At 41.7% G+C, this 26084-nt stretch overlaps 1 protein-coding gene across 1 annotated transcript in view; it reads right to left on the bottom strand.

The window, feature by feature from the left end:
• Positions 1 to 26084, bottom strand: part of DAZL (deleted in azoospermia like) — a 2235938-nt gene that overhangs the window by 519594 nt on the left and 1690260 nt on the right. Inside the window, exon 7 of the mRNA XM_044066765.1 lies at positions 23234 to 23314. Coding sequence (XP_043922700.1) covers positions 23234 to 23314 — 81 coding nt within the window. The remainder of the gene's footprint in view (positions 1 to 23233; positions 23315 to 26084) is intronic.

Raw genomic sequence — 26084 nt, 5'->3', positions numbered from 1 at the left:
CTAATGTGATTCTATCCACCAGTAACAGCACAGACTTATAGAAATAATTTAGACACTAGTATGAGCTGTCTACACACAACACTATTACATGAATAACATTAGTGAACAAGGTGCAGCTATGCAAATAGATCATACATACTATTATACTAGTAACAACTTGGTGCATGCCATAGTAACATCAAAAATAAAGCATAAAACATATTAGATGTCTAACACAATTCAACATATACAGTTGTAAAACGTCTATACTAAGCATCTTTGAAATGTTACTCCTTCAAACCCTGCTCCCTCTCATTCCTGAAACTGACTACAGGAATGAGAGGGAACAGGGTTTGAATGGATAACATAATCAACTTTGGGACCTCAATGCAAAGACTGATAAAGAAGAGGTACAGGACTGGTCTCCAAGTTCTCTCTTCCTTGGGCAGTAGAAAGATCCCTGAATAAAAAACTTTGCCCATCTGATCTGAGGGCACTAGTTCTATGACCTTGGGACAGCATCTGTTCCAAAACTGGGGGAAATGCAGATGCTTGGTCCACAGAATGAGAAAGGACCCACTGAAAAGGAGGGAGGGACTCCCAATGCCATCTCCACCTTTGTTGGGATGATTTTTCAGAACCCATTTGTCTGAGATAGTCAGATGCTACTGGGGAAGATGCAGACCTAGACTGAGGGATAGATTGTCATAGTGGGGGACCTAGAGAGGCAAGCAATCATTCTTACTTTTTGTATTCTCCTTGGTTCTGGAAGGCTTTCCCTTTCTTTCTTTTTTTTGAGATTCCTTGTTTTTTCTTATACTTCTTTAACTGCATTTTTTAAAAACAGTCCTGAGTTAGAAAGGAAGTTTCAATTTAATACAGGAAGGCTGGCTTGGAAAATTTGGGTCACTGTTTGAATCAGTTTACTTCTTTTACATACCTTAGCAGCAAGAGTGCCAAACAGAACATCCTTATCTAGAAGAAAATTTAAAACCTCATCTTTAAACTAATGCTGATACATTCTGAGAATACAACTAAGCAAATCATCTTATAACTGACCCCAAAGCAGCATCTCTGGAGACCACATCAGTAGAATAAACAGGGTAATTTAAAGAGCAACAGACACGTACCTCCAAAGAGGGGTGTTAACAGTTAACTTTCTCATGTTCCAAAATAGTAAAAATTTTAATATGTGAGTCATGCAGTTAAAAATTCTAAAATTTAAAGTAGCCAATAAACTCTTTCCAAATCTATACAAATCTTTCCCATCCTTGTCAGGGGAATGGACTTAGCATTAACAATCTGCTTACCAGTAGACGTTCTAGATAAGGAAATCAATGCAGTATCTGTTTTAGTTTTTGAAAAAAAAAGAAGTTATGTTCTTACCGTAATGTTTCATCTGTGCTGTCCAACTTCATTCCATTAACCTGAGGGACTCAGTTCTGACCCTCGGAACTGACCGTCTGCCTTCTCACAGCTCGAGAATCCAAACTTGAGCTCCTTCTAACTATCAATAATGCCCCGCTACCCCCACCTCAGATCAAGTTTGTGCACCAGAAAAGGGTGTTCCTAACCAAATTTCCAAATGTAACTGTAATACACACACACACACACACACACACACACACACACACACACACACACACACACACACACACACACACACACACATATCTATCTCCCATAGACAGAAAAAGACATCAGAAACTCAACCGAGGAACAGAATTCCTAGAAAAACTTCTACTAGGCTTAATACTTGGATGGGGGAAGGGGGTTGAGAAGGTTAATGGAATGAAGTTGGACAACACAGATGGGAAGTTATGGTAAGAACACAACTTCTTTATCTGATATTGTCCAACTCATTCCATTAACCCGAGGGACAGAGACCCCAGTTACCATAAGTACAGCAGAACCAAATGCACTTCTACTCCTAGATGACAAACCCAATTTGTAATGTTAGACAAAGGTATGAAGGTTTGACCAAGTAGCAGCAGCACAAACATCCTCAATCAAAACTCTGAACCAAAAGGCTTGAAACATGGCCATGGATCTTGTAGAACGCACCCTTACCGGGCCTGGTAAAGGAATGCCTTTGAAACAATAGATAAACGTAATGCAATCTTTCAACCATATGGCTAAAGAAACTTTGGTGACTGCCTTACCTTTTTTGGCATTTGAAAAAGAAACAACTAAACGCACTTTCTGAAGGATTTAGTTCTATGGATATAAAAGCGAAGTTGTCTATGCACATCAAGCACGTGTAAGGTGTATTCTCCTTTGTTCTGAAATTGAGGGAAGAAAACTGGAAGATCAATTGATTGGTTAATGTTTTTCTCTTTAGCCACTTTAAGTAAAGAAGAAGGATTTGTAAGTAGGGTAACCTGTCCTTATGAAAAACCAAGCACAGAAACTTGGGAGGAAACAGCCTGCAGCACAGACACCCTCCTGGCTGAGGTAATAGCTACTAGGAAAAGAGTTTTCCAGGAAAGAAATTTTAGATCTACAGTAGCTGAAGGTTTAAAGGGAGGACGGACCAAAGCCTGCAAAATCATAGTAAGATCCCAAGGGTACATAGAATCCTTGACTGGAGGTCACAGCAAAAAGGTGCCCCTAAGAAAAGACTTACATAACTTAGAAGAGGCCAAAGACTCTGAATCAAAGCCAAAAAGGAAGTTAGAAACAGCAGCAAACTGTATCCTGATTGTAGAATGACTAGCACCTTCCTTGAAAAGAAAAGCTAGAAAGTCTAGGACCACTGAAACTGGAGCTGTGAAAGGGTCTATCTGACTCTGCTCTGCCCAAAGGGAGAATCTTTTCCACTTACTTTTGTAACTCTAGTGAGTGGAGTCTCTATGTGAGGAAATCAAAATGTCTTGGACTGGAGAAGACAGTCTGGGGCGATCTAGCCATCAGTGAAGTGGAGGAAACCATGCGGTTAATTTTTGGGCTTGAAGACTGGGAAGTGGATGCCCTGATGGATGAGACAATAGATCTGGGCTGGGATCAAACCTCAACGGGGGGTTCAAACCAGATGAGAGCAAAGAAAGGTGAACCAGGTTTGTTGAGGCCAAAAAGGAGCAATGAGGATCACTTTGCTTCACAACTTGAAAGCTTTCTGAATGAACTTGGGAATCAAAGGAAGAGGGAGAAAAACATATAGTAGAAAGGAGGGCCAAGCATGAACCACAGCATCCCTGGGGGTCTGTCCCTGAGGAGGGCTCAAGGCAAAAAACTTGCTGCATTTGTTGTTGAGGAAGTGATGCAATGAGGGCATAGCAAGGATACCCCATTTCTGGAAGATTGTGTCTGCCACAGATTGCTCAGGGACTACTCATGAGACATCAGCAGAACTCTGCCGAGACTGTTGGGTAGGATGTTGGATACCCCCAGAACATGTGTTGCCACTAGAAAGTGGTTGTAAGACATCGCTCACTGACAAACCCTCATTGCTTCTCTGCAAAAGGGGTCAAGACCTGGTCCCTCCCTGTTTGCTGAGGTACCAAACCACAGACAAGTTGTCTGTCTGGATAGCAACAGTCCCCTAAGGGAGAAAGCTATCTAGTCCTTTGCAATGCTACAAGAACCGCTCTCATCTCGAGGGCACTGACATGCAACCTGATATCTTTGGGAGTCCATGTACCTGGGACCATCTGACCCAGACAATGCCCCCCCCCCAAAAAACTGGGAGGCATCCTCGGTCAACATGGCAGTAGGGGAGGTGAGAACAAAAGGTCGTCCTAGAGTAACCTCCGGTGACTGAATCCACCAAAGAAGAGACTCCCTGCACACACAAGATAGTTTTATGGGAATATTCAAGAGATTTCTGAGAAGACACCACTGAACTGCTAGGGTCCACTGTAAAATGCGCATATGAAAATGAGCCATTGGTAGAAGGGTTATGGTTGCTGCCATGGAGCCCAAAGTGGGGAGAATCAGAGAGGCCGAGGGTGTCAGAGCGGTTAAGATCAGGTTGACATGCGACCTCAGACTTATTACCCTTTCAGATATAAAGTAAACTTGAGCCACCATTGTATATAGACATGCCCCTATAATATCTACGGTCTGAACCTGATTCAGGTGAGACTTCTGCCAGTTTATAGTAATGCCCAAGTTGAAGTCTAAGTTCAGGAAGTAATCTCTGGCCTGAAGAAGAACATGCCTGGTTGGGGAAGTTAGGAGCCAGTTGCCCAGATACAGAAATATCTGCTACCCCTGCAGTCGGAGATGCACTGCTACTACTGCTAGACATTTGGTGAACACTCTGGGGGCTGTGATGAGCCCAAATGGAAGCGCCCAAACTGGTAGTGACTGATTTCCAGCCTGAAACACAGAAAGGACATGGAGTGTCTGTCCATCTTGATATGGTAGTACGCATCCTTGAGGTTTACAGAGCACATTTAATCATCCATCTTCAGGAGAGGTAAGATAGATTGAATTGTGGCCATTCTGAACTTGGTGTGTTTTACTGACCTGTTCAGGTAGGTAAGATCCAATATCGACCGTAGAACTCCTGTCTTTTTGGGTACTAAAAAGAATCTGGAGTTAACGTCTGATCCGTCCTGACCAGGGGATCTCTCGGATAACTCTTTTGTGTAATAACTTTCTTATTTCCAGGCCGGCATTCTCAGTCTGACTGGGTGGAACATCGGGGAGGTGATATTTCTGCTAGGGAATGTTAGAAAAGGGAATTGAGTATCCTCTGGATACAATCTTTAGCATCCATTTGTTGCAAGTGATGACCTCCCAGGCTTTTGGGTGTAAGGAAGATTGTCCCCCAACTGCCTCCAGAGGAGGACGGTCGGGCAACCCTTTGGGACAGCTGGAAGGGCTTGTCTGGAGCAGGAGCCCGCGATCCTTGATTCTGCAGACCCCCTCGGCCACAAGGGCAGCGTCTACCATTCTGACTGTATTCCCCTCTGCCTTGGGGTGGGGGTGGGGCCTCCCTAAGTGTCCTGGAAAAGGCCCTGTAACTTCTGAAACCATGTCTTCTTACTGCCACACTGGTTCCTAGAAAAGGACCTTGTGGAGTAGAAAAACGGATTCCAACATCATTCAGGGTCTTACCATCTTTCTCACTCTGGGTCAAGGTGTCACATACTGTATGCCTAAACAAGGTGGAGCAATCAAAGGGGGAAATAATGAAGGACTGCTCGAAAGGCTCCACAAAATTGCACAGCCTCATCCACGCATGATGCCTAATGGCAATGCCTGAACCAGCTAACCATGACGTAACCTCTGCAGTGTGAGAGTTACACCTCATGGATGCATAAGCCAGGGAATATAGGGTGGCCAACCTAGAGGAAACAGACTCCCGCTCCTCAGAAGGTGCGGACCCCGGGACCGAGCTAGAAAGTTCCTTAACTAAGTCCCTTTGTAGTGGGGTAAAATGATAGAGGTAGTGCAATGGCCGAACAGCAAAGGTGGATGAGGCATAGACCCTCTTACCAAATCTGTCCACAGCCCGGGATTCTCTATTTGAAAGGTGGACAGAAGAACCTTCCTTAGCGAGCTACTTCTTGGTGGCTGCTGACACATCCAAGGCATCTACCAGGATTCCTTTGGTCCAAAACTGTTTGTCAGCTGAGGAACTCATAACGTTATCAGCATGCTTGGAGATGGGTTCCACTGTACTGGATTCCTTCCAAGCCCTCAACGACACCAGCTGGATTAGTGGGTTGGCCAGAGCGCAGGGGGGGCAGGTGGTAGATGCGCCAGCCCCAAAAGCTTCCAACAACAATGACTCCTGTGGAGAAGGGGTTTGGGAGGACTATCCACCCTTCTGGTGAAGGATTTCAAGGATGTCTCCAAAAGGAGACCTCTTTGGGTGGAGATATGTGAGACACTTCACCTTCCTTGACGTCGGCGTGTTTGTATATAAATCAAACCTCAAAGTGTGTGTGTCAGCTACTTGGGCAGGGACACAAAGCACTGGTTGGACAGAGAGGGTGCTGGATGTTTTGGCTTGACCACTTGGCTGAGATCTGAACCCTATAGCTGTGCCAGTGGGGAGTCTTATTGGGGATCTGGAGAGAGAGGGAAAAAACAGCCATAAACTGACTGTGATCTCTGTGTGCTCTTAAGGGAAATTGTACTTTACTGTGTGTGTACTAGTCATCCTCCCAATGTGCACGTCCCTCACTGGTGTTAGTGGTGAGGATTGAGGCTCCTTGATTACTGGGACAGTGCAGGGGCATCACAGCTTTTATTTAAATTCCAATAAGGTCAGATTCTTTTATGCCCCTTAAGCTTCATTTTCTAAGACATATACTTATCAATTAATAAGAAGTCCATTTAGTCACAAAAAATGTCCCATATTTCCACAACTTATTTCCCATTACACTCCTTATTCTATTTCAACTTTTTGATCTCACTATTAATAGAAACATAATCCTCACAATAAAAATCTTTTTCCTTGACCCATTTAGTCATTTCTGTAAGTTACACCGAACTTTATATGTTATGACTATATGGTCGAAATTGCTCAATGGATCTTTATTTCTAATATCAAACAGCAACGTTAGATGATGATAAAAATACATCTAAGATATAATTACCTCTAGTTGGATGACATACATGTTTGGGTTACTGACTTAAAACTGTTAAGATTATACTACCAATGTTAGTGACCCTTAACATATCTCACCAGTCAATATTTAGGAGATTTTACCCCCCCTTCCAATAAACAAAGGCTATGTACTTACCGTAATGATAGATCCGTGTTGTTTGCTTCCATCCTTCCTTAAGAGATGGGTTAAGATGGGCTAGCAGATCCACCTAGGATCTGACTTTGGCCACTTTTGGACTTTGGATCTCAGGCTCAGGCTCTTCCCCTTATCCATATCACTTGTAGATATCAAATTACCTCAGATCGAGTTTGCCCATACCCTACAATAAAACCTATACAGAAGGATCATAAGAAAACACATCATAGATATCAGAATAAGCCTTGACCCAGAGCTTGAAGAGTACATGACCAAACCATGGGAAAATTCAGTTCCTTCCCTCCAGAAGCAAAGGAAAATGATAACTGGAAAGCGAAAGGTGGGAGGGAAGTTAAGGAAGGATGGAAGCAGACAGCATGGATCTACTTTTCTGGTAAATACATAACTTTCATTTCCAATGTTGTCTCTTCTGTCCATTTCTCAAAGGATAAAACAGAGCCCCCAGCTACCAAAAATCTTGGGAACGTTTCATGGGAGGATATTCAGATAACAGTTGATTCAAGGGAAGCTCTAGACCTGGATGATAAAGCCAGCTAATAGTGAGATAGGAAGGTATGTACGACAAAGTGGCTGCAGCACAGCTACTTAAAAGCTGCATTCTGTGTCTGCCCAATCCACACTAACACATTAAGCTAAAGTTTCTGAAAGAACTCCAATATTACCTTTACTTGATTGGAAGCCTCTCTAGCTAGCCTGCTATTTCCAGTACCTCCACCTACCATCTTTTATCCAAAACTTGGAAATGTGTGGTACTGTGAGTAAAATACAGTTGTGTATACTTAATATAAATGTAGATGTTCGAGTATACACACTGTTGAAGTCCTGACTTGTGGGATTTCCTGACAGGAAAGCCCTTGGCCGACCCAACTACCACAGAAAAAACTCTCCCTCCTCCATGGGCTGGTGGTCATCCTGATCGACGTCAGTATGCTTGGGTATACAGGGAGCCAGTCAAAGTCATGACATCAGTTTTTTCTTGCCCCCTTGAAGGTAGAAGCCCCCGATATGGGTCCTAAAGCAAAAGACCTAATACAGAGAACCTAAGCAAGGGAAGGGGCAAAAAGAAAACATGGGTTTCCCTTGGCTTGAGAAGAAGTTTGAGACAAACTACCCTGTATGGCAAGGGGGAAGGAGGGAGGGAAAGAAGGCTGCAACGGTGGATACGCTCAAACATCTACATTTATGGTAAGTGTACACAGCCATACTATTTTCTTCATGTTTCACTGCTGCAGCCCTGACTTGTGGGATGATTCCCAAAGCTGAATGCAGGGTGGAAGACAGATAAGGGATAAAAGTGGAAGCACTGCAGAATGAAAGTGGTGAATCCTACCCTGGACCTGGAAAAGGCTGACAAGTGATAGTGTTTGGTGAAGGTATGCACAGAAGACCATGTGGCAGGTTCTAGGATGTCCTTGTTAGGGACTCCATTTAGAAAGGCAGTAGAGGTAGTAGTAGCCTTAAGAGAGTGAGTCATGTAATCCCCTCTTAGCTGGATAACATACACGTTGGGTTATTGACTTAAAACTGTTAAGATTATACTACTATGTTAGTGACCCTTAAAATATTTGACCAGTCAATAGTTGGTAGGTTCATAGGTTCATACTAGGCTATCTGCCCTAGGGCATTTGTAAGCCTAGCCAGAGTGTGTTTGACTTTCGACACCCATTTAAATGAATTTTACTATGCCCTTTTTTGAGGATTAGTTTACTGTGCCTCTGTCTAACAGTGACACAGACGTGATACCCGGGGTAAACCTACGATCTCCCATCCACTCATCAAGATTCCTCTTGAAGAGAGTCAGTGAGGGACTCTGCCTAACCTGGACTGGGATTTTATTCCAGAGTGAAGGGAGCCTCTGGGTTATGAATCTGTCCCTCCAGCATGTCCTATTTATTTCTGTGCTGAGGTTCAAGTCCCTCGAGCGCGTAGCTCGATGGGATTTGGATTTTCTGAGATGCAACATGTCCATTAATTCCGGGTTGGACATGGCTTTATACGTCAGGCACAGATCGCCTCTAAGCAGGCGGTATGCAACCGAGTAGAGCTGGAGTTTCTTTAACTGGGCAGCATATGGCATCTGTTTGAGCCCTTTGATCCTCTTGGTGAGGTACTTTTGGGGTCTTTCTAGTTGCTGCAGGTATCTGGTAAGGTACATCCCAAAAGGGGCACTGTACTCAATTATGGGCCTGATGAGGGATGAGTAAAGAGGCACAATGACCTCCCCTGATCTAGATGTGAATCCCTTCATGATTAGGTGGGCTATATAGAATGTTTTTCTAACCACTTTGACCACGTGGTTGTCAAATGAGAGATTGCTATCAACTTGGGTCCCCAGGTCCCTAATTACTTCTTCTGTACTTAATGGATTACCACCTATGTGGTAATTTGTGGTCACTTTGTTTTTGCCAAAGGGGATGACTATACACTTTTTGGCGTTTAGCTTGAGGCCATGGCTCTGGCACCAGTTGTCTGTTTTTATGAGACCCTTTTGGAGGATGCTTGTGTCAGCTGGAAAGTTGATTATGGCGCCCAGTTTGCAGTCATCTGCGAACTTGGTCAGCCACAGTCCTTCCATGTTGGTCTGTACCTCCGAGAAATATATACCGAACAAGAGAGGTCCCGAGACTGAGCCTTGTGGGACGCCACTTGTAACTGGTTTGGAGTCTGACATGGCTCCAGCAATTCTAACCATGTGGGTTCTGTCCTTGAGCCAGTTTACAACCCATCTAGTGACATAGGGGTTTATATTTAAGCTGGATAGCTTATCTATGATGCCCGAGTGGGGTATTGTATCGAAGGCTTTTGCGAGGTCCAGGTAGGCTGTGTGGACCACCTTCCCCTCGTCAATGGCCTTGGTGACTGTTTCAAAGAAATCGACCAGGTATAAGAGGCAGGATCTGCCCTTAACAAAGCCGAACTGGGTAGGATCCAGTGTCTGTAGGTCCCCAATATCTTTATTTATGAGGTCCATGATGATCCTTTCTATAGCTTTGCAGACCAAGCTAGTCAGGCTTATGGGGCGATAGTTTCCAGGATCCGTTGAGGCACCACCTTTGTGGAGAGGGACCACTGTTGCTGTACGCCACTCTTTGGGTACATATCCTGTAGTAAGGCTGAGATTGAACAGTAGTTTTATGTTTGGGTTCAGCTCATCTTGGAGTTCATGTAGGATGCAGCCTGGGACACCGTCTGGTCCCATTGATGCTGTTCTTACCTGAGCATCTGAGATGTCAGGGGGGCAGCAATCTGCTGGAATAGATATTTGCTCTTTTGGTGGGGAGGGGGGGAGAAGTTTGCGCTGAACATGTCGGCCAGGATGTTGGCAATGTCTGTGGGTTCAGTGCATTTTTTTGTCATTTTGGACTAATTCTGAGCATATCTGGGAATTCCCACCCAGGTTCCTAACATAACTAAAGAAAGCTTTGTGATTATCTTTAGTGTTCTGTGCAATTTTTCTTTCGAAGCTGGCCTTAGATGATTTTATGAGTGCCCGTAGTTTTTTGCTAATACTGATCAGAGATGCCTTCCCTTTATGGGATTTTGCTCTATCATGTAGTAACTTCCTTCTTCTATTGTATAGTTTGTTCATGGCTGGGGTCCACCAGACAGGACGCCTGCCTTTGGGGGATTGGGTCTTAGTTTTATTTGGGATTGCATTATCCATGCATTCCTGAAGGTGTTCATAGAATGCGTTTATAAAGGTTTCTGCAGTTTGGGCCGTATTTTCCACAGGCCCGGGGGCTTTGAAGGATTCCACCTCGGTTTTGAGAAGTGTGAAGTTTGCTTTAGAGAAGTTTTTCACTGTGGTTTTCTGGGCAGGGGGTGGGGTCGGGACGTGGATATCCAGTGAGATTAATTTATGGTCTGATCTTACCAGTGAGGGATACACTTCTGGTCTGGAGCATAGAGTCCCCATGTTGGTGATGATCAGGTCCAGTATGTTTTCCCCCTCTTGTGGAAGTGGTCACAAATTGTTCCATAGCATCTGAGTTTATAAATTCTAGGAACCTTTGGGCTAGGGTGTTGGAGCTAGAGTAATGCTCCGAGTCTATGTTTGGGTAGTTGAAGTCGCCCAATATAATGGTGTTTGGAGAGACCTTCATATTTTCCAGTGTTCTCAGGAAGACTGAGTGGTGTTCCTGGGTTTGGGAGGGTGGTCTGTAGCAGGCTATAAACTGGAAGGCAGTTTTACCCACTGTCAGTTGCACATGGATAGTCTCTGATGCTTCGTGCTGTGCCACCAACCTGGAGGTGTGGGTATCTTTGACGAATATTGATACTCACCCTCCTTTTGTGGTTCGGTCCGAGTTTGGGGGCCAAAAAGCATGGTATGAGGTATAACCAGGTAGAGCTGGGAGCTCTAGGGAGCCTTGAACCAGGTTTCTGTTACTGCACAGATATCGATGTTCTCCATGCTAAGGAGAGTTTCGAGTGCGTGCATCTTGAGGTTTAGACTTCTGGTGTTGAGTAGCATTACTCTTAGTTTCTTATCCCTTGTGATACCTATGGAGGTGGGGTTGTCTTTTGAGCCTTGCCTAAAAAAGGCACTACGGGGGTGGCAAGAGCCTTTGCCAATATCCGAAAGCCCAGGGGTGACAGGTGCAAGCCGTCTCTAGCGAAGCAGCGTGGCTTGTAGAGCATGTCATCCCAGGCTGGCAGGCATTGGATCCCCTTTGAACGACACCAATACTTAAGCCAATTGTTGAAATTGATCATCTTGTCTTCATATTGTGGCATCATTCTTGGTGAGGGTAAGATGCTACTCAAGATCAGGGTCATACCAGCTTGGGCTACATGTTCAGAGAGCTCCTCTATGTCTCTTTTCATGTAGTCCAGGGAGGTACATCTCAGATCATTCACACCAGCATGGACAATGACTGAGTCATATTTGTACTTGCCTTGGAGTGACCTGAGTGCTTGTGTTATGTGGCGGATCCTAGCGCCCGACAGGCAGCTCACCGTGACCTTCTCCTTGTTCAGCCTGGTGAGCGGGACGTCAGTGTGCCTGACAATAGAATCACCTATTACAAGTGTATCAGGTGTGCTGTTTAGCCTTAAGGGCTGTGACTGTTCGGCACACTGGCTTTGTGAACTATGTGTTGCACGTGTTTTGTTTTGGGGTAGCTTTTGCTTGGGTGTCTGCTTTGGAGGTCTCTGCTGCTTAGGCAGATTTTTATTTAGAGCCTCCAAGTATGTTTTTGTGTGTTTATGTGTTTGGTTTGCTGTCGTGGTAGGTCTATGTGAGACTGGAATTGTAGTGATTGTGGATACCTTCTCCTCCTGACTGGTTACGCCAGTGCTGAGTTGAGAGAGCTTAGCCTCCAGTTTGGCTATATGGTTGCATCTCTCACATATGTTGGAACTTGTTGGGAGGAGGAGAGGGTTGTCTGTGTACATGAGGCAGTTGTAACATTGCCTCAAGATTCCCAGATTCACCAGCTGGACCGGAGAGGAGACTGCCAACTGTCCTTTGGACATGCTAGAATAGTACAGGGAACTCCTTTAAAATTGAAAAAAAGGGCCAATGGGGAGTAAGGTACTCAAAGGGAGTTTGTGAGGGTGTAGTGCTTTTAATTTTTTAGTGTTGACTTATATAATTGCTTTAGTGAGCAAGTGCCAGGCTTTAGAGTAGGAATAGGATGTTTATTATGTGAACTAGAGCAGTTCTAAGGGAAAAAGTGAAGAGCAGACTTTGTGGAGCCAAGAATGGCTTAAACCCAATTAAGCGGCGCTGCCCGATGCTACACTATGCGCAAAGCCACGCTAAAGCAGGTTTTATACAGGGGGACTTGAAAGAGCTAGAAATTGGCCCAAAACGGCCAATAGACTACCAGATTCTTGTGCTGGGAACACTCCTCCAGGGATAGATAGACTGCTCTAAGCTCCCCACTCCCACTGGTGAACAAAGAAGCCTCCTTTTATCCAAGAAAGGAAATGGGTAACACAGGAACTTTCCAAAAGTCCAGAATACAGCAAAGCCTGTACTTGGACTACTCTAGGTCAGGAAAGGCGGGAAACAAGGATACTTTTTTTCTTTTTTTGCAAATAAACAGCAGGAAAATGCAATAAATATGTAACAAAGGCTAGCACACTTGAGTGTGTAGCCTCAACAGGTAAATGCAACAAACAAGACAAACTTTAAAAGTGCAGGTGCAAAAACAACTTTAAACAGTTTAAAACAGTTAAAGAAGCAGAAATACTTGCTATTTAGCTAGATCGGACAGTCGCCCAGGTAGTAGCAGGAAAAAAACACTTTTATCAGGTAAGCAGTCACTCTTTTAGCCTCTCTGCTGCTAGCACCACTCTGCAGGACCACGAGGAGCTTGGCTGAGTAGATTTTAAGTTCCAACTTTAACCCCCCTCAATCCCAGCCATCCTCCCAAAAATACCCCCAAACATAACCCCTCTAGCTATATGTTGGGCATATGTACTGGTGTACTCAATAAAGTCAAGAACACTGCCTCAATGGGCCTTGATGACATTCCAGGTTGCCTCCTGAATAGTCTAAAATACAACTTATCAGGACTTCTGAAGTCATTATTTAACTATAGTCTTAAAACAGGCTTTGTTTAACATAAATGGAGGACTGAGACAGTCATCCCTCTTCACAAGGGAGGACTCTCTACAGATCTTGGAAACTACAGATCCATTAGTTTGACTAGTCTCATTTGAAAACTATGTCATGAATAAAACACCCTTAAAAGTTGATTCACTAGTTAGGAATCTGTGAACTCATGTAGATAGTAACCAAGTTTTCATCCAACACCTGTCCAAAATAGTAAGAAAATCCTTCTGTGATGCTGAAATTATAAACAAGGGCATGGCATCTAAGTCCAGAGAGGTCATCATACCACTACACTGTGCCCTCATAAAGTATAATGCACCCTTTGGTATGTACCTGACCAGACACATGCAGCAACTGGAACATCCACAAAGGTTCCTTACAAAAAGAAAACAGGGAGTAAACACAATGCCTATATTGATCACCTCAAAGCACTATTTCCTTACTTGGTATCATACAGACTTCTGAGAGATGATCTTTGCCTGGCATACAAGGCATCCCTGAACCCTGCTTTGATGAACCTTTTACACATCTGCAAAACAAACAGCATCAGAACTACTACATTAAAAGACCTAAATTTTGTTTTCAATACAAACAGGACATGTTGGAGAGACAGATATGTTTATCTAGAGACAGATATGTTTATCAGGCAATTCCCATTCTCTGGAACAGGTTCCCCATCCGTGTGAAGCACAGTTCTTCCCTATCACTATTTACGTGCAACTTGGACCAATGGATAGGTAATCGGAAATTCACACCTGGTTTGGCTCCTACGCCTCTGATGGACAGAGGCAGTCAGTAAGTCAGCCCTAAATAAATTACATTTGTGGGTCACATTCAGGTTGCATGACTACGCTTATAATGGCCCTAGTGGTCATTAGTCTAGTATGCACCTATGAACAAATGTCATCAATTGGTATTTTAGAGAAAAAGGCAGTGGAGGTAGCAACTAGAACAAGACTTAGGCGATCCAGGAAAGGACAATCCCTTTTCCTTGTAGACATTCCTTTAACCAACTTTGCTGAGGAAGAGTCAATAAACTGGATGGACTTTCTGACATTCTTACTAAGGTACAAGTAAAACCTGAACTGACAATGCATATCCAGAAGGTGTAGCATGTACTCCCATTTACTCTAGCTATCTTCAGAACTGGAAAAACCATGCAATCAACTTGAGGGCTTCTATGTCCGGGTGAGTCTTCCTGGACAGATGACAGAGAAAATCTGCAGCAGGGTCCAGCACCCACAGACAGTGAATCGGGTAAGACCAGAGGAAGGGAAACCACACCTTTCAAGGCCAGAAGGGGAAATAATGATCACTGCAGCCTAGCTCCATGTTGCTTTACGCAGAAACATTGGAATGATGAGAGGTGTGGGCTGATAGGCCTAAAGAAGACTGGGGGATCAAGTATGGGTCAGAACATTCTTCGGGGACTTTCCCTGTTGGGGGATTAGGGCAAAGTACCTGCTGCATTTGTTGTTAGCAGAGGAAGTTAAGAGGTCACAGCATGGTTGGCCACAGCAGCTAAAACTGAGATTTGGGATGCATGGCAAGGCTTAAAAAGGCCCTAGGAATCATTAGCCTACTACATACCTATGAACCTAGGAAAATGTGACCTGCCACTGCTGAAGTGAGGGACCACTACTGAGGAAGGAGGATAGACCAGGTCAACCTGTCCATCAGTACAATGGACTTCCCGGTATGCATGCTGCTATCAGAAAGCTTTGAGAAGACATCGGCAACTGCCAACCCTCATAGCCTCTCAACATGATGGGTAAGAATGTGTTTCTCCCTGTCTGTTGAAGTAACAGACTACTAACATACTGTCCATCTTGACAAAGATCATGCCCTTGGAAAGGGAGTCCTCGAAGGCCTGCAATGCTTGGAGGAATGCCCTCATCTCCAGGATATTAATGTGAAGAATGGCACTGAAGAGGACCACATTCCTTGAACAGTCATTCCCAGAAACTGCTCCCTATTCTAGCTGAGAAGCATTCAAGGTCATAGTGACCTTGAGAAATGGGAGAACAAAGGGTTGACCCTGAGACACAGTTGGAGATTCTAGCCACTATTAAATATGAGCTTTGCAAATTCACATCAGGGATACTGGAAAACTCATGGGATGACATCTCATTCACCATTCACTTGACTGCAAGGGTCCAATGCAGCATTCTCAGTGAAATCTGTTAAGATAACTAAGGTAATGGTGGCTGCCACTGAGCCAAGAGACTAGTGCAGTTTGATCCCAAAGACCTGCTTAACTCAGTAATGAAGCTTCAAGGGGAAGAGAAGATTCCAGAAACTTCAGTTTTAAACCCGAATCCATGGCGCTGACAGCTATGCTCTGAGATCCACAGAATATCTGAAATACTTGGAACTAACTGGACCAGAGATACAGTTGGAGTCAACGAAGACCAAGTCTTTGGATATGACACAGACAAAGCCTGGGCAGTGCCCATATTCATATTCAAAAATTACAAATCCAAAGGTCAGATTGGGGAAGGAGCTACAAGTCGATGAGGGTATGTTTCATGGCCTGAGACTCTGACAGGTCCTGAGGAAATTTTTCATCATTCTATCCACATCCGCTTCAGAGACACTCTGGGAGGAATGCATCAACTTGATGGACAAAACAGTGGAAAGGGATCTGGAAATCATATGGAAAGGTCTTTCCTGGAGGAACGGTGATCAGAGTCTAGGAGACAACGGCTCCGGGGAGAAGTGCAGTACTTACAGCGGAGGAGAGATGAAGCCAAAAGCAACAAGTTTTGGGGCTAGTACAAAATCTGAAGGTTTCTGCAGCCTTGGGGCCAGCCCAGAAGAATTTGACCAGTCCAGAGAATGCTTTCTGGCATGCTTTTCCTTGTCCTTTGGCTTGTCAGTACTCTTCCCATCCTTAGACTTCTCCATAGTCTTTCTTAGAGGATAGAGAAGATGAAGACGTTGACTGAGGAAAAGAAATTCTCCCACTGTGGCAGGGAGGTGTCCCTTCAGCACCAATTTTTTCTCTTCTCAATTAAAATGCTGGTGCTGAAAGACATGCAAACTCAGCACTGTTTATGCAAGTGTGATGGTCCCAATCAATACATGCGCTTAGTGTGAGCATCAAAATTGGGAGTCTTGTAGCCACAGAGGTTTTGCCGCCATAGTACGGGAGAAAGATCAGCAACCACAACAACAACCAAAAAGACAACAATAAAGACTGTTCAACTATACAACTACACTACTATTCCAAACAAAGTAATGAAGGTCACACCAAAAGTAACTAACTCAGACAAGGTGAAAAATGAGCATATATATATATATATATATATATATATATATATATATATATATATATATATATATATATATATATATATATATATATATGGGTTCACTTTACAACATCGAAATACTGAAATGTCGAATTTCAGTATGTCGAAGCTATAAAGTCGAATGTTTGAAATAGCGAACGTTCATAATCGCGAATTTCACATATGTCGAATATATGTCGAATTCGCGGTTATGAAGTTGCGCTACGTAATGTCCGGGTTTGTGTTTTGGTGGTGCGTGGTGCCGTGTGTGGATGTAGGTGTTATGTCAGGTAAGTGAGTGTTTTGTAAGGGTTTTGAGTGGGAGTTAGAGTGTGTGTGAGGGATTGGAGAATGTGCGTGTGTGAGTGAGCTTTTGTGTTGTGTGATCTCGGAGTTAGTATATATAAGTAGGGGGTGGGGGGGGCGCAGCCCCTCTGCTTATGTGTGTGTGAGTTGTGTATGTGTGTTTTATTTTGTTTATGTTGTGATGTGGGTATTGTGTTGTATGTTTAGTGTAGTGTGTGCAGTGTTTTCGGTTATGTGGTTTCACGGTTTTTGTTTGTCGGTGTTTTGTGGATTCGGTTTTATAGTCTCGAGATACTGAAATTCGATATTTCAGCATTTCGAGGTTATAAAGTGAATACATATATATATATATATATATATATATATATATATATATATATATATGTATGTGTGTGTGTGCGCGTGTGCGTGTATGGCATGAAAGGGGGGGTAGGTGTCAAAGAAGAAAAAGCAAACCACAACTGAAAACTTTAGAGAAAAACTCAAAAAATTCAACACTTAGCTGTCACCCAAGAAATGAGCCAAAGGATCACATCTGACATGAATGAGCCGCAAATAGGATCTGAGAAAATGTTCTACCTACATGGGATTATGGGTAAGGGGAGGAGCCTGAAGCTTAGATACAAAGTCTGAAAGTGGCCAAAGTTGGATCCTAGTCAGAGCCAGTAACCCATCCATTGAGGAACAGACGGAAGAAACAACACTGGATCAAGGTGCTTACTTTGGATGCACTTACTCAAATCCTCTGCCTATTTAAAGTCTCACTTTTATTTGTTTTTGAAGTACTATCCAAGCCTATAAATTGGTAATTGATGTTCTTACCATGATTCAATACTGACAAAATGTCATACATTTCATTATTATAACATAAATGTCTTCCTTCATAAAGAGTGAATTGTCGTCCCCCCTATCCTTCTATAGTTTTGGAAGGCTTTATAACCAGCTATTCCAACGGCAGCATGAGCAATATAACTAGACCATGTTTCTGTTACTATAGCCACATCTAGCTTGTCTTCCATCATTAATAACTAGTGAATCCATCTTTCTTACAAGGGTTCTAGTATTCAACATAGCAATTTTCAACCCACCACCTTGTTCACTACCCCTTGTTAAAACATTATTAGTTCTACTTCTAAAAAATCTTTTATTACTTTAACCATCTTTTCTCTTATAATTGTATATCCTTGATAGCTTAGATGAAATCATGCCTTTTACCCTATTACATATTCCCACAAACACATTTGAAATTTTCAGATTCCCCAGACATTCCTTCAATTGAGCAATTGATAGGACTTATAACTAATTGAACTACTTCACAGTGCTTGAATGCAGGGAAAATAGCCATAAAAATGACCTTTACATTATCACTGGAACAACGCTCTATTAATCATGTCAACTTCTTTTAAAATCTCCTTCTTCTCAGTTTAACCTGTGTCATTATTTCCTGCATAGACAATTATCCGTGTATATATGAAATCCTTTTTATTCAACTAATAAACACCTTTCCCAATATTTTTCATCTCTGTACCATGTATAGCATTGTCAATTTAACCTTTTGCTTATCTACCTATAGTCTTGGAAGATAGTTTTATTTCTCTTAGCAATGACTCTACCATTATCAAGGAATGCCTTGATTTATTAGAAGGCAGAATGTTATTTCCATCACCAGTATGATGATCCAAATCTCATATATCAGCTTCAGCAGCTGTTTTCCTTTCCATTTCCATATGGAAGACCTCATCACCACTCCCTGCTATTTCACAGTTTACCTGACTTTCCTTATATAATCATCAAATCACTCTTCTTTTCTCCTTGGACCTTACCACCTACATCTCAGCAGTATTACTATTACATTTAGCATTCCTCTCAACCCATTACACCTTTATTTTCTTCACTTTCTATATGGTTACTCTTTTTTACTGTTATCGGCTAGTCCATTATTTTCCATACCTTCTGTTTCAGGTATAACTATAGGAATTCTTTGTGTCTGAACTCTACAAATCCTATATTCCAACTGCATCTTATTAACACTGTATCACTTAATCAATTAAGTACACTTCTTACAGGCTGTCCTTCCTTCTCTCACAAATCATTCCCTCTTCATTAGTACCTGACACTTCAAAAAAAAAAAAAAAACTCTCTAATAAACCTGAAATGCAGAAGTTCTCAAACTGTTCTATACTGAAAATGTTACCTCTTATTCCTCATTACCCTTGTGACTTTAGCAGGCATATTTTTGTGTCTTCGCAACAACACACGATCACTTACTCTTAACTACATTTTAAACCATTTAGGGAATGTGTTATACTACCCCATCAACTCAAAACACTTGACAAACGGTATAGTGCTACTTTGCTGTTGTTTAAGGGGCAAGCAAACACACGCACACAATTCAAATAATAAAAGAGAAGAGAGGGATAAAATAAAATAATAGAGCAGCCTATCAATCTAAAACAATATAATTTCATGCAACGTCTGCTTTGTCAAGCTCCACACAAATATTCAAAAACTTAGGCATGGTTGCTCACCCCTAGCCATAGTTTAAACCCTTTAGAGAGCATGTTTCACCTCCCCAGCAGCTCAAAATACTTGATAAACAATACAGTGGTGCTATAGCATTCTTTGATGGGCTAACGCTTTCCCCTTGACCCTAACCAAACTTAACACATACCCTCAATTCAAAGAATAAAAGTGAAGAGAGAGGGGGATAAAATAATAAAACAGCCTATTAACCTAAAACAATATAATTTAGTTCTACTTCTGCTTTGTCATGCTCCACGCAGATATTCAAAATTTCAAGCATGGTGGTTTGTTTCTAACTTTATTTTAAACCCTTGAGGTAGTGCTTAACATCCCCAACAGCTCAAAACACTTGACGACAATACAGTGCTGCTTTTGTTGTTAAGGGGTTAATACTTTCTCCTTACCCCTAACCAAGTTTAACAGAAACTGCTAATTCAAAGAATAAAAGAGAAAAGAAAGGAGAAAAAAAATAATAGCCTATTGATCTAAAACAATGTAATTTAGGACGACCTCTGCTTTTCCAAAAAGCTACAAGCAAATATTCAAAATCTCAAGTATCTTTGCTCATCTGTAGCCATATTTTAAACCCTTTAGGGCGCATGTTTCACTACCTCAACAGCTCAAAGCACTTGAGAAACAATACAGTGTTTCTTTATTGTTGTTTAACATGCTAATAATTTCCCCTCATCTCTAACTGAGCACAACACTCTCCCCAATTCAAACAATCAAGGAGAAGAGAGAGGAAAGACATAAAATAACAGAACAGCCTATTAATCTAAAACAATACAATTTAGTGAAACTTCTGCTTTGTCAAACTCCACACAATTATTCAAAACCTTTGTTGGTATTTAGAAAACAGGTGAGCACATGTGGGTAAAAAGAGAGTCGTAAGTAAATTATACAAAGTGTTAAAAGGAAGAAGGTGGCAAAGAAATAAATATATTTAGAATTATTTGGAATAGTTAAGTACAACAATTACATGTACAGATTAAGAAAAGTTAAACTTATCCACCAGACATAGTAAAAGCACATACGTTTAGACTTTTTTGTTGTGAATTCCTTTTTTTTATTAAAGATGAAATGCTGATTCAACAGGGGATGTTATACATACTTTTGAACAATATTCTAAATTAGAACAATTTAAGGGGGAAACACAGACTAGTGCACTATTATTTGGTCCGAAAAAAAATGTTAATTTGGATATGGTACTTATAGCTGTGAATGCAGCAATCAACAGAAACTGCAACAGAAAGGAACCACTGACACAAGAAAATGCCAAACAAATTACTGAGCAAAAAAAAAAATAAAAAATCAATTTTCATCATCAAATGTCAAGACATAAGAAAAAGATGTGAAATGGATGCCTCAGACATTGCAGGTGGAAGGGAAAGCCGAGTAATAAATAATAATTTAATGTGATATACTATACCATACACACTGAAGTTTTGATATAGTGTAAAACATTTCTGCCAACTAGATTAGGAAGTACAATGTATTCCAAATATGTGTTTCATTTTGATATATGTTATTCTCTGACTACTAGTTAAAAGAAAATGTGATGTAATGTTGTTTGTGAATTGGTTGAATCAATACAATTGAAGTCAACTTAAGTCAATACTGAACTTCACTAGAGGAGTGACTACTAGTATGACAGTTAAAATCAAAACAAAGCAAAGTTCCAAAGAAACTCAAAAATGTACAATCTAATGAATGCAAAGGGAGACACTGAAAGAACTGGGAAAATATGGGGCTATATAGACAGCTGAGTGGCACAAGCACTGTCACCTCATACCAATAGGTTCTTAGGTTTGTCAGCAGTGGTACCTTCTGTGTAGGGTTGGAACACTCTCCTTGTTTTAGGATGTGTCTTTCCTGGGTATTATTTCTTCCTTTCACATTCCAAAATCATGTAGTACATGGACTAGTGACTTTAAATTGTCTGCAGGTTTGTGTGTGTGTGTGTGTGTGTGTGTGTGTGTGTGTGTGTGCGCGCGCTCGTGCGTGTGCGAGTGTCTGCTCATGAAGCTATTTGGTACATGGATTGCAGACTCTAAATTGTCTGCACGAGTGCAAGCAAGTCTGTATGATAAACCCTAGCAATCTACTTCTGTTCCCTACTTGCTTCAGTGGGATGGCAGCAACTGTTTATACGGTTGCTATAGCACTTGGATGTATCGACAGCTCTAGATGGATCCCTAAGGCCTACCCAGCACTAGAAATTCAAACAAACAATATTAACTCAAGTGGCACTCTGAATGGGAAAAAAATAACATTATGGAATGACACCTGATACACAAAATCTTTTCTTACTGGTGAAAAGAAGCACTTCCACTAAGAAGGTTTTGCCCTGGCATCCAAGTATTTAAAATATCCAACTCTGAGGTGACTGCACTACAGAGTGAAGTAGATGTCTCCCACTCAGAGATCACCATCCATAAAACATGAAGTTCAACCAGCTGTGCATTATGACAAACTTTGCCTTCTTTCTAGTGTCCAGCTATTACCTACCATACAAATACTCCAGTCAGCGGAAGTCACATTGAAGGAATTGCTCTACTGATTAAAGCATCTGCTGATGGATGGATATTAACAGCTTAATGCTTCCAAAATTACAACACTACTAAAGGATTTCAGTACACCCCAAATCTGTTGATTCCCGCACGTGCACATTTACTTACCTGAAACCACTACTGAACTCAACTAAAAGCAAAGCATGTACCACAAAAGAAATGGATGGTCTAGATGGACTGGACTGCTAAGACAAAGGATCCAGGTATGGCCCTAGAGCTGCACTGATGGCTGACAAAAATGTGCAAACCAAGCAATATAAGCACGTGAGAAATTCAAGTTCTAACAGTAGTACAAGTATTATTTTCATTAATCACTTTTTTGTGGGACTTGAGACAACTTTCTCCTACTGCCAACTATTTCCCATGTCATACTACCTTTCTTCTTACAACTAATGCTGCTTGACTGGCTTTACCTCTGAACCACGGCCAATGGAAAGATCTAGTCAATGGCAACTGTCTCAAAGCAACAGAGGGTACAGAGACAAGAAAAACACTGTTGTACTCTGACTTTCTCGACGCTAGAAGGGATTTTTATATTGTGAGTCTACTCCAAGGTCATATGGGTAAAAACATCAATGGATCCCTATTGAAATCTTGAGCCTCCCAAGACAGCGAAAAAATAAGACCGAAAATAAAGTGAATATCTCTTCTCCTTTAAGTTTTTTTTTTTTTTGCAGGCGGGGGCAATCCCTCCGACAACCCTTGAACTTATATATATAACAACTCTGAGACTGCCATACTGTGGGGGGAAAAAAAGGAAATATTCTGAGAAATGGCAATCTCTGACTTAGTATACGCAAGTCCGGATTTATGGCCATTCAGTTTTCATATCTCAAGAGTCAGCAATGCAGGTCCCAATATTTTAAACAGTTGCCAACATCAGCTCATTAGTACCATGTGCTCATGCTTTGCAGGTATTCACAGATGTCTGCTTCCTGCTTTCATGACCTAATTAACCTGTTGGCTCATCTTGTTACATTTTATGAGAAAGGGTCGTGACACAACAAAATCTAAGCTTTCTCACCCTCCTTCAAAACATCCAAATATATATATATGCCACCCCAAAGCCCGTCATATCCTGCCTGGTCCTTTAGCCGAGCACAGGTCACGAATGCCACAGATGGAAGATGTTTAACTAAATCAAGGGCCACCTGTAAACTTGTCCACTTAGACTGCAAAGAAAATTAAAGCTCTTATAGAAGTCAGTAATATTGAAGTAAAATGTTTACACTTGCTTAAAAATGTATAAATGCAATCAGCATAAAAAACTCATACCTGTGTAGAAAACTGAGGGTGCTGAAAACTTAATGGCACCTGCTGAAGAACAACAGTTTGGGGACTCTGGTAGGGATAAGCCTGCAATAAATAAAGTACAGTGTTAAAAATTTGTAAATAGTAAATACTGGTTTAATAATCCATTATATTCAGCAATGCCTTTTGTTATGAGTAACTGTGGAGATTTCCTGTTCTGCTGTCCCTAGCTTGGCACATTTCTGCATAGATTCATAGGTTCTTAGGTAAGTGCTAGGCTAGCTGCCCTTGCAGGCCATTTAAAACCTAGCAAATTTCCCTTTTAGTGCTTGAAATAACCCATTCGATTTGGTTATAGACTGGCCTTGCCCATCATTTACCTCAAAAAATTATGTATTACTCCTAATAATAATAAATGGCATTATATCACAAACTGATGGGACCCATGCATAAGATAAAGCATTTAGAAGCTGTATCTTTCCATTAGTAGTACAGGGATAGTCCTGGGGTAAATCTTCTGCTTCCCATTCATCCTGTCTTCTTCTCCTCTGGCATCTTCGTTGGCTTCTAAACTTTTAGATGTCCTGCATCTTAGCAGCTCATGCTGAGTTACCATATGCCATTAAAAATGAACAAGTACCTATACAATGAGTAAATAAAAACTATAAAAAAAAAAAAAAAAAAAAAACACAACCTACAGGAGTAAAATACATTATACCCTGACAGATTACAAGAAAATCCATGTGTAGAACATACTGGCGAGGCAATCCAGCAAAGAAGAAGAAACAGACTGCAGAAGAACTTGCAGCTCAATTGATATGATATGTCTGGAAAATCCAAGTTTAACAGCTTTCTGCTGTGAAGTCTACCAAGCAATGAAAATTAAATCTCCATGGATACTGTGGCCAGAAGAAGGCATTAATAGAGGTGCTCAAAAGCCACTGATGAGACAAAGGAAGCAAGACACCAGGAATCAGAGCGCACACAATAATAATGCTAGGTGAAGGAGTAAGCCAGTAACAAGTTGGACGTAGCATAAACATATGAAAAAGTGAAATTTGTGAAGCAAACCAAGGAAGCAGCATTTAAAAGTGGTGGCATTCTAACAGGGAGTTCACTGTTTGTCTGCAAAACAGAACATACTTAAAAATTTAATTAAAAATCGTTAACTTACCAACTGCCACTTTCCTCCTCCATGCAAAAAATCAACTGCTCTGCCTTCCCAAACTTTAGAGAAAATAATTAGTCCTAAGGGCTTGTGGACAACCAAACAGAACTGCCTGAAAATCAGATCCTGAAACCTTGGAATCTTTAAGCTGAAACATTGGTCACCAGGAAAAGCATCTCCTGAAAGAAGAACTTCAGAGCCACTAAACCAGCTTGGAAGGAAATGGGAATGTACAATTAAGTCAGTCATGAAGTTCAATATCGAATAAAGAGACCAGCATCATAAAAGCAACTCAGATAATTCAAGAGGGCTCAACCTAATCAAACAAGGTGATATAAGATACCTCTCCACACAGATGAAGTACCTCTTCCATTTAGCAACACAGGAGTAACTAATGGGAGGCTTTCTGTCTGTTTCAATCACCACTGTAATATAAGGTGGCAATAAGTCAAGGACAACAGATCTCCAGAAGACGCCAAGGCTTGATGTGAAGACAGCTAATGCCTGAAGCTACGAGGAAGTCTGCATACTCAAAACCAAACTATGTTGAGTCACTAAGTGGAAAACAGAATGAGTCTTGCTCCCCCCCACCTCTCTGAATGTTTCAAATACATGCAGAATAAGGGAGAAAAGCATTAGTTATAGAGAAAACTCTCCTGCCAATAAAGGGAGAATGCATAAAGCATTACCTCCACCTTCCCCTGTTGATCAAGAGGAAAAGGGGTAAGACCACATTCTCCCATGTGTACGAAGGATACATCTCCAAGGTGCTGCAAATCTCCAAAAACTCCACCTATATGAGACAAATCATCCTCAAATCCAGAAAGAATTCTGGAACTATGGCATAATGAATCCACCAGCCCAGGATAACAATGACTGTTTAAAGTATTGTCCAGTTTTATGGTCCATTGCCAGACTACCATCACCTCTCTCTACAAAGGATACAGACAACATCCACTCGACCTGTTTACATAGTCTAGTTGTGTGACCATAGAAAGAAATGTTCTGGCTTCAGCTCATCTCATAGAACATTTTAGGGCAAGGAATACTGACAGTAACTCTAGTATGTTTATGTGAAGAAACCTCTTTCGGGGAGCTACTTTCCATGAACCACAGAGGACCAAAGTTAAGATCTTTGACCTACAAGAAAAACAGTCATCATCAGGACATACAAAACAGAACGGAAAACCTCTTTCAAGCCCACTGAAAAGGTTCTAATGTCAAAAGGATGACTACAACCTCACGGCTGCTTTGCAGCCACTAACACTAACAAGACATACTCCCAACTGGTCACTTAAGGAGTCAAAGAAGGCTGTTGCTTAAGCAGAGGGACATATGGAGGTCCTTCATATTTATAATGATGACCACTTTCATCCCCTGAAAAGACAAAAGAAACCAATGGCATCAGTATGTACTGAAAATGTTGCACACTGACAGTGCATTGAAGAAACATCTTGTGTGGATCACAGACTCTGATGAGGCAAAAGGAAACTTTCACGTCTTGTGACTTTATGCAGGTGCCTTGTTGCATTAAGGGCCTAATCTTTGGAAAAGTCACCATCTTGAACTTGCCTTACCAATTATATTTGCTGAAGAAAATAAGCTCAAAGACAAAATAGTAGAGCTCTCTTCCTCTTGGTGCAAACAAATATCTTTGTATTTCTCCAAAGCAATAATGAGTTCTAAAGCTCTCTGAAGAACAGAGTT

Source organism: Protopterus annectens, chromosome 3.part1 (genome assembly GCF_019279795.1).
Source record: "Protopterus annectens isolate FY-2018-M chromosome 3.part1, PAN1.0, whole genome shotgun sequence".
Taxonomy (NCBI): domain Eukaryota; kingdom Metazoa; phylum Chordata; order Ceratodontiformes; family Protopteridae; genus Protopterus; species Protopterus annectens.
Note: the sequence above shows the minus strand (reverse complement) of the source record. Positions and strands in the feature narration are given on the sequence as shown.